This window comes from Nanorana parkeri, unplaced genomic scaffold, assembly GCF_000935625.1.
Source record: "Nanorana parkeri isolate BGI_ZX_2015 unplaced genomic scaffold, ASM93562v1 scaffold425, whole genome shotgun sequence".
NCBI lineage: Eukaryota > Metazoa > Chordata > Amphibia > Anura > Dicroglossidae > Nanorana > Nanorana parkeri.
In genome coordinates, this window is record NW_017306693.1 from 919,636 (window position 1) to 930,108 (window position 10,473).

The 10,473-nt window shown below is 42.3% G+C and overlaps 1 protein-coding gene across 1 annotated transcript in view; it reads right to left on the reverse strand.

The window, feature by feature from the left end:
- ASAP2 (ArfGAP with SH3 domain, ankyrin repeat and PH domain 2) overlaps window positions 1-10,473 on the reverse strand; it is a 193,414-nt gene that overhangs the window by 112,811 nt on the left and 70,130 nt on the right. Inside the window, exon 3 of the mRNA XM_018559990.1 lies at window positions 5,947-6,092. Coding sequence (XP_018415492.1) covers window positions 5,947-6,092 — 146 coding nt within the window. The remainder of the gene's footprint in view (window positions 1-5,946; window positions 6,093-10,473) is intronic.

Genomic DNA, 10,473 nt, shown 5'->3' on the forward strand with positions numbered 1-10,473 from the left:
TATCCATACACAGTATATTAGGGATGCAAGTACTTGGAGACTGCAGGCAGTCTAGCGCTTTAGGGACCTCGTGATAGCTGTCCTTAGCAGTGCCGGTCTGGTTTCACATCTCCTCTTCCTCCTTCCCAAGACCGGCACTGCTCTGGACAGCCCCACACTCGCCCTGGAGAAACTGGCATCCACCCATTCAGCTCTGGAGAGTCACACATGCAGCCATGGTGAGACACGAACGCAGCCCTGGAGAGCCCGGCACCCACCCATTCATCCTGGAGAGTCCATCATGCAGCTATGGCGAGACACGAACGTAGCCCTGGAGAGCCCCGTAGCCGCCAATACAGCCCTGGTCAGACCCACACAGAGCAGGTTGCCATTTTCCATTGCTGTATAATCATGGATTGATGGGATATGTAGACTTCTATTGCTGGTTGCCATTCTCCATTGCTGCATACTCATGGATTGAGTTACAGTTCTTCATAATTATAAAAGAAACTGCTCTAAAATCATTAGTCTGTATTGTTTTAAAAACAAAAATGTAATGTCCCTTTAAGAAAAAGTATCGGTAATTGGTACCGGCGAGTACCTGATGGAAAGTACTTGTATTTGATCTTAAAAAAAGCTATCAGTGCATCCCGAATATAAATGTATCATTCTTTATGTAACATTTTGTTATGCTTTGTAAATATAAGGGCCTGTTCACACCATAGCATTTTGTGCGTGCTACAATGCAGGACCACAGCATGCTAAATCTAGTTCCATTATGATCTATGAAGAGTTTTACATCATTGTGCAGCATTGCAGAGCGGTATATTGCATTTTTGACAATGATGCTGCATCTTTTGTGCTTTTTGGGGGGGGGAAACGCATGTTACATTATAGTCTATTGCAATGCATGGAAGACGCACTAAGAATGCAATATGCAACTTATTTCCTTTTATTCTCGTATCTGTTCTATATTTTGTTAAAATCTTAAGTAGAGAATTTATAAATAAAAATGCAATATGCTGTAGTAATGACCCCCTGTGCTGGTCTGATGCTAGACTGTTGGGTCCTCCTGGCGTTCCCAGAAGTGAAACACCCTAAACTGGAATGCCCAGCTCACCGACACAACAGTAGTGATACAAAAGGCTTTATTGAAGCTTGAACAAGCCCTAATGGGGAAGTACTGAGTACACAGATTTAACAATGGCAAGAATTAAGCAGGTATCAAATACAAAAACAATTATAGGTGCAGCAAAGTAAACGCTTTTTGTTCTCCTAGCTGCCTGTGAAGCGGCCCTACCAGAACGCGAGCACAAGGGAATGACTAACACACTAATAACAGTTGTAACTGAGGTGAATGTCCTCATAATGTAAAGTAAAACAAATAACAGTGTGGCCTAACTACTGTGTGCAGGCCCTGTCTAGCCACTGGCCAGTAGAGTGATAAACAAGTCTGCCGGCAGTGGGGCCCTTGAACTTGCTTTGGAGAGCTCACCCTCAAAGTGAGAGTATTTCTAATCCATGGGCTATGTAGGGAATACTCTCAAAGTGTCCTGGGCAGAGATATACTAGTGACAGCAAAGTTCTAATAAAGTCAGCAAGTCTCATACAAATAAGGGTGGCCAAAAAAAAAAAAAAAAGAAGATCTCCTGTGGTGCATCCGCAATGCTCAAGCATCTGCCCCTTAAAAAGGGCTGCTTTTTCATGGCAAATTGTAGAATACGTTCTGTAGAACAGAGGCCGCAGAAACTGACTAGTAAATTAACATAATTAACAGGCTGTACAAGTCAGCTGAATGCTCTGGTAGCATTACATAAACAAAGGCATTCATTCGATAAGATACAGCACTCGGCTGCCGCACATCAATTCCTAGCAATAGGGAAACCCTATGTAGTACACTTCATTAGACCGTTTCACCTTTCTGCCTCAACCAGCTGCAATCTGAGCTCATGATAGCGAAATATAGAACACCTTCCCTACAGGGAATTCCTGCTGTACAGAGGTAACATCACATCCATCACATGCACATTAATAGACACCACTGAATGCTGAGAGTACAAAGGGACCTCTCTGGGAATGCAGTGCACACTATAGAGATTGTCCCTGTAATAAAAAAAAAAAAAGGTAATAGAGCGCAGTGTCATCTTTCTTGAGATTGAATTCATCCATGCCCAACTCTCTTTCTGCACCGCCATCTTGTAGCTCCTCTTCAGGGAGTGTTCCTGATATTCCTGCACATGCACAGACATGGCGCAGGGTATTTGGGACTATGCATGCACTGGGAATCCCGAGTGTGCACAGATATGCTGCTGGTTCAGTGACACAATATTACCATATACAGCCTTCATTATATGGGAGCGAATCTTTATCCTATCTATTGCATTGTAAGCAAGTGCTATTGTACAAGCCAACTGTGGAGTAGTAGTTCACTCATAGATCCGGGGGGGGGGGGTTAAAGAAAACATGTAATAAGGAAGCGTGGATCCTCTGTCACTGCTGACCCCTACTCTTGACGTATCATTTTTTCCCTGGCTGTCAACAGTACCAAGAGTGATGAACGGAGAGGCGGACCACTGTGTAAAGTCTTCTCCAGCACATCCCAAAGATTCTCAATGGGGTTATAAGGTCTGGGCTCTGTGGTGGCCAATTGATGTCTCATGTTCCCTGAACCACTCTTTCACAATGTGATCCTGATGAATCCTGGCATTGTCATCTTGGAATATGCCCAATGTGCCATCAGGGAAGAAAAAAATCCATTGATAGAAAAACCTGGTCATTGAATACATTCAGGGAGGCAACTGACCTCATTATATGGGGACATAACGTTGCTGAACCTAGACCTGACCATTTGAAGCAACCCCAGATCGTAACTACCTGAAATTCAGGTGGTGACTTTTTTTGGGCCAGGCTGTGTATATATGATATGATGTGAATCTAGGTATTCATAACGTTAAAGTTATATGTTGGCACTCTATAAAACGGAGGGAGAATTATATATATATAATGCATATTTATTTTTTAAAAGGAGAACTATGGGGTCAGTGTTTTTCCCCATAGTTCTCCTTAGGGTAACGGGAGGACGCTAATTTGTGTCCTCCCGTTACCCTAAGCTCAGTATACCGCGAGCTACAGCTCGCGGTATACTAAGACGCCGCAGCCGGACCGGATCCCGACGTAGATGATGGGATCCGCCCAGCTGCGTGAGTGACAGCTGGCTCTGCCTATCTAGAGGCAGAGCCAGCTGTACCCGCCCCCTCCCCCGTCCGTTCCGCCAGTCAGTGCTGGCAGATCGGAGCGGGGAAGAGGGGAATCCAGCCCTCCCCCTGTCACGGCAGAGAGCCGTGACAGGATCGAGAGGTGAGCAAACCTGGTATGTGTTCGCTCACCTCCCGATCTACTGAGCCGACCTGTGACAGTCTCATTGTCACAGGTCGGCTAGAACTATGAGGTGAATGGAAATCACTCATCTCATAGTTCTCATTTAAGCTTCAAAAATCTAATACAATTCAATCAAAAGAGATTGACTGTATCCATAAACATATTCATATGCTGGGAGTATTGGCTGAAGGCAGCAGGAGAAGAGCAGGACTAGTAATGAACTGTATTAAAGAAAAATGAACAACAAAAGGCAGGGACAGTATAAAGCCATTCTCTCTGCTGTTCCCTGAAAAGCCTCTATTATGATTTTTCTTCGGAATTGAGGACAGATCGGAGAAGCGTTTGTTCTATTTTTCAGTGCTTAGCAATCTGCATGGCACAAAATGATGAAAGCAACGCCATGCTGGACAGCTCCCATGCGGCGTCATTTAAATGAACTGTACGGAGTGATAGTCTACACATTCAATGACAATGCTGAGTGAATGAGTCAGTTTTGTCTAGTTCATTATTTAGCAAGCATCACTCTTCTTTATTACACTGTGTGTATAGAACAACCAGCAGGGTACATTCTAGACAAACACAACGCAAGCAGAGCAGACACAATGCTCGGTAGAGATGTCACTAGTAAGTCAAGATGCCAGAGAGGGATTTAAAACCATTGACCACTGCTGTTGCTGGTTACAACGGGTCGCAAGGGACATACTCAGTGTGCCTTGTATGATAACTAATATGGTTAGTGTAATATTAAGGCTTACCTTAATGGTAAGCAGACTAAGACAGTGGCCTAGCAGGCCAGGAAGTATAAATGCAGTTCCGACTGTGTTGCAAAAGCATCAAACTCGACTACAGTGTGTGCTTTGCTCATCATACAGATGGAATGCTCTCCTGACCGGGGCCTGGTAAGGACATGGGGCCGAACACGATCCACAGCCACGTACTGAACATGGCATGCAACCTAGAGGTCACAGCAGTACAGCCCTTCTTCCACCGACTGGGAATATATGTATGGAGCACCTCAGCTCAGTGCCCATTTTTACAGCCATTGCTATCACCAGATTATGAACAGCTATTACAAGGCAAGGAGCGGTCGGTGTGGCTGACTTGACATGACGTGCAAGGTGGTTTTTCTGCACGGTTGAGATGTTACAAAAATTGTGTCATGTGACAATTTACAACCAACTCACTGCAGTCTTAGGTTAAACTAAAGGTTTAGCCAACATGCTATCCCTGCTGACCCTTGAGAATGCCATTACTGGCCAGCAAGGAACTTCCACTGGATAGTAGGGCAGTGAGTCATAAGGGCTTAAGCCACAAGGGGTTTACTAAAGAGGCTTTTCTGGACAAGAGCGGCAATAGGGGCACCTTTCTGTTTCTGATGGTGACATCTGGGGGACAGGTCCACTTTAAAAAGGCAGTTATTCAGAAAAGCCTGCCTACATCTTCAGCTACCTTCCAAAGCAGCCCTGGAGCATCCAAACCCAGGGAGCTGTACTAAGGAAACAATAAGTTTAGCAAGGAAGTCGACATGATGACCTGTTCCCTGCCGTGCCTCATTATTGGTCAGAGAGGCTGCCAAAGGTATCGATTAGCCAATATTAAGGAGAAGACGACTGAAGATTGCATGCCAAGTGCCAATGTCCAAACTGAAAGTAGTATTCACTTTAAAGACAGGTCACTCAGCAATAATTAACTTCATCATGCTGGCCTTTTCCCTGCCATTACTGTAGGGAGAGGTCGCTCAAGGTATTGACTGGTCAATAGTAAGAAGGGCCATTACTGGTCAGAGAGGCCGCTCAAGGTATTGATTGGCCAATAGTAAGAAGAGTCATTACTGGTCAGAGCAGCAGCTCAGGGTATTGATTGGCCAATAGTAAGAAGGGCCATTACTGGTCAGAGAGCCTGCTTAAAGTATCGATTGGCCAATATTGAGAAGGGTCTTTAATGATCAGAGCGGCTGCTCAAGGTATTGAATGGCCAATAGTAAAAAGGGGAATACTGAAGACGGAGGGCCAAAAGCTAATGTCTAAACTGAAGGTATTAATTGCCTATTAGAGCACCTTTAGTTTTACGTGATGGGGTGTTCCACTCTAAGGGGATCTGCATCTGGCTACTGCTGACATTTTTCATGGTTCTTTACAGATTACCTTTTATGGGGAATCTCTGATATAATCTCCACTGGATTTACAGATCTACAGATCCTTCACTTAGTGTATATCTGTATGTCAGAAAGTGCAATCTGCATGTAGCTGTAAGAAAATTAGTTACAGTAAAAGCCTCCTAAACCGTATATTGTTTTCAGTAATAGTCTATTAACAGAACTCCAATTCCATAGACTTGCACTGAGATGAGAAAAGCAGTAAAGCACAATCACGGTGCTTCAAAAGGAGATGAAACAGTTTTTAAAACAAGTAATAACACAGGTAAAATGATATGCATCTGGCTGATAAAACTCACATATTAATAGGACCCACTGGATAATAAATACTGCCCCATCTGTAAACATACTGAACCTCCATATTATACAACTCACAGTAAGTACATCATCATCCACAATAACTGCACATCGCAAATTAAATATGTCCGGCTTACCAGGTTTTTAAAAAGTGCAGTCAGCTCCTTGGTGAAGACAGCGAATTTTAGAAAAGCGGTCCCCAAGTCAGGGTCATCTCGGCAGACACAATTGCTTCCAAACTTTTCCAGTGCTTGTGTATACTGTTCTTCATTCTCAACATGGGCTATAGAGAGACAACATTAAAATAGTATTAAAAACTCATTTTTAAAAAAAAAAATTAATCCAGATCAAACAAATATACAATCGCCCGGCAAAGTATTGATCACTTACAGTCGTCATGTTTCCAAACAGCTTGCTCATACTCTCTCAGCTCTACTTCCCTGAACTTCCTGATCTGCATAAGATAAGGGACAGAGCAGTCTCCAGGAACTGTCCATCTACTAGCTTGGAGGAGGAAGTGTCTTGCCTTGGTGTGTGGGTGTGTGTGTGTGTGTGTGTGTATAGAGAGACACACACAGCTTACTAGCACACACAAGGGTGGCTCCATAGGACCCTGCAAGTGAAATGATCCACCCTAAAACAGGATATCCGGGCCAGTGCTCAGGGGACCAGCTGATTCTGCAGGAAACTAAAACTTTTATACATCTGAAATCGCTTAAAAGCATTTTGAATTCAATATCACTTTCAACAGTAAACACAGAGCTCTATCAAGAACATATACAGCACTTCCAATGTCTACTATGAGGCTCCATTCAGCTGTTTGTGTTTCCACTTGTCGATCAAGAAAAAGTGGCTTTTGGAATAAACTGATCTGTGTGTAATGGCTATTTTAGATCTTGCTTTGCCCCAGTTGTAAAGAGGATCCATACTGCCATACAAATCATAAGAAAGAGATGCAAAATACTGCACTCTATATCTGAATCCTCAACAACCTTCCAGTGCTGTGCCACCTATCCAGTACCAAGGCACTAGTCATTGAGTATTTGTTGAAAGACTTGGGGGGAGATATACAAGGCAGAGCCACACAATTTGGGTTTCTGCTTAAACCTCAGGTAACCAACCTGCTTCACGAGGGCCACTTGCGGCCTTGTGTAGATCCTAGCAGACAGCAGCGGAGGCAATAATTTGTAAAGTGGCTTTAAAGACAGTGAGCTCTAGAAGTCTCATGAAGCATATCCTCAGTATATGGCTATTTGCTGCACTGTGCCTTCAGTCTCCAGACCAACTGTGTAGCAGTCTCTGATCGTTGCCGCTGGTATGTCTGAAGTCTGACAGTCTTCTGTAATATACTGAATATTACATGCAGCCCTTTGGAGCGGTCAGGAGCAACGGTTAAGTTGACAACCACTGGCTTAAATCTGGGGTGGGTTGTGATTTGTTCTTATTTAACCCCTTAACCCAGAGATGGATAAAAGAATATTAAATTTAGGAGCCAGTTCCATTGACGACAACTAGAGAAAACCTCGAACGTTAGGCACAAACTGTAACTTTTAAGAAGCATTGGCTACCTGGATCCTGGGATTTGTCGGGCCCCGGCTCAATCACTGTACCACCCTTTTGGCACAGACCAGGCAATATGGTGCAGAGAGAGAGAGAGAGAGAGAGAAGAATGCTAAATATTTAAGCAGTGTATGTCACATCACTCTTTATCTTGCTTTCTTCTGAACTTTACTTATCAGAATATGTTCAAGTTTTTACAGATGGACATCATACATTATGTATTCAAAGAAATACAAAGTATACCCGTGCCTTCCAATCTTTATCATTGGTTACTTTTGGTACCAAATATGTTAAGGTTGCCGAGTACTCTTGCTCAATAAAGTCTTCAATGCTGGTTCAGTAAGATGATTTATTTAAATAAATTTGGTCATGCCAGTAAACCTATTAATACTGCATCAGGTTTATAAAGAACCTATAGATATCTGATGGAGCAACTGAGAAGCCCCGACACCCAGGGCATTCTGTTCTATAAATCTCCAGGTTAGTATCATACAAGTAGAAAAAGGAAGATACTTGCTGCACTCCTTACCGGGATTCCCATATGGATATGCAGACGGGAGCTCGAAATGACCTCGGATGGCGCTGCCACTTGAAGATATTTGAAGAACATCACCAGCACACCAGATTAATTACTGCATCAAATGTTCATTTATTAAACAATAAAGGTGATCAGCGCCAGTAAGTGTAATGTGGAAATATGAGCTACCAAGCACTAAGGATATAACTAAATATCTGTAAAATGTGAAAAAACAATATTGTGCCGAGCTAATAATCATACATATCTAATAAATTGAAACATATATAAATGAGTCACATATATGAGCCTTCAAACAAATGAGGCATAAGAAATATCTACACACATACAAAAAAGCAATATAGGCAAAAAAAATTCCCAAGGCAAAAACAAACGCAAACAATGGTGATTGTGCAAAAAATTCCTCAGATGATTCGCAGCCAATGTGCATATAACTCTCAGGTAAGGATAATCACACAATGCAGGCAGACCTTCACCTCCACCCAGTGAGTGATGATAACAAGTGAATGCTCACCTGGGGAGGTAGACCCACAGAGCTAGGTCAAATGCACTTTTTCCCTTCTTAATGGGGGAGGGAAGCCCATGCACAGAAAAAGGCGATAAGGTCTCCTCAGATCACAGGTACCAGTATAAATCCAGGTGGAAAGAGAAAAAGGACAAGGACATAGTGCGTAACGTCCAATAAAATGCAATTTATTATATAAAAAATGCGTACTCACAATGGTGTAAACAGTACAGGCATTGGGTATTGCTGGATCATACCAGCAGGACAAATGGCAGCAAAGTGATATGAAAACTGTTCGTCCGGCTCAGCGTGGTGACATCAGGAGCTCTGCCTATATTGCCTATATTGCTTTTTTGTATGTGTGTAGATATTTCTTATGCCTCATTTGTTTGAAGGCTCTTATATGTGACTCATTTATATATGTTTCAATTTATTAGATATGTATGATTATTAGCTCGGCACAATATTGTTTTTAAAATGCAACCAAGAGAGACGGCAGACGACAATAAATGAACATTTGATGCAGTAATTAATCTGGTGTGCTGGTGAAGTTCTTCAAATGTCATACAAGTAGAAAACACAAAACATCACAAATACTTTATGAACTTAAAAATGGCCGCCAACAAAAAATAATGTTTCATCGTGTTATTCATTCAAGCAAATATTCAAAACATTTGATGGTGCCATCCAGACTTGGCCATAGTTGATTGCAGCACATGCCAGAGGGCACATGGCACCCACCAACCTCCACATCAGAAGCCTCAGAAAGTTACACCATCATCAGCACAAAAAACAAAACAAATCACATTTGAGAATGAGGACATTAAACTGAGCTGATGGGCAATCACATTCCTGCTCCTTTCTGAGACTCTGTCTGCCTTAGGTCCAAAAAATGTCCCCAGCACACCACTTCAACATAAAGCAATACGGTTTTAATGACACATCCATGTGTCATTAAAACCGTATTGCTTTATGTTGAAATGGTGTGCTGGGGACATTTTTTGGACTTTGTGATATTACACGGTGCCATCCATGGTCACTTCAAGCACCCGCCTGGTGCACAGGTGTATTGTCTTTCTATTTAGGTAAGGAGTGTAACAGGACACTTTTGCATATAACTCTGTCTGCCTTAAAACTGAACTGTTGGCTCGTTTTAGGAGCTCTCACACCAGACACAATGGAATACATTTTCATAATGATTCTTTTAGTTGACAAAGGAACGGCAGGCAACAGATTTATCCGAGTTTCCCATTTTAGAACAGAACATACTTATTCTGAAGCAGCAGAAAATGTTGACAGGCTTTCTTACTGGAATGCACAGCTCTCACGGAATAACCCATCTTTTGGACCCAAATCCTTCCTTCACAAGTCTCTCTCTTATAGCATGCAATAGCATAACAAATAGCATAACAAATGAAAGCAGTTGGTAATGATTTCACAGCAAACACTGAAACTGTTCTTTATTTTAAACTGAGTTTTTTGGAATCCACTATAGCTATAACCCTGACAGTACCTCATACTTTTACTGCATTTACTACAGCCCGTGCTACGTAACTTCATCTGTCTCTAAGATTCCTGTATTACCTACCTCATTCAAACTCACAAGGTAGGCTTGAATCTGCTGGCTGAAGGAAACATCTTGGCACGGACATTTTATATTGGTATGTATGTGAGAGATGGCAAGGAGTTGGCAATGGGTGTGTTTGGGAATAGCTCTACTTGCTCATAAGCAGGGGTTCTCAGAATCCAGATTACCAACAAAAAAGGAGTTGGTTGGACACTACGGCAACACATGGATGGAAAGCCAACTGATGGAGCAGGTAAGCTGTGCTCCCTGTCTCAAGGTTTCATTTTCATCTTACCGTTAGGGTTCGTGCACAGATTAAAATAAATAAAAAGGTCAAGTTTAATGCTGAGCTCCAGGTTTACTTACTATGCATACTCACATTGGCCCAGTGTGGCTCAATGTAAGTACTGACTAGCCCATGGGCATTTATTTAGATACATCTATATATATCTATATATCTATATATAGATATATATCTATATATCTATATATATATA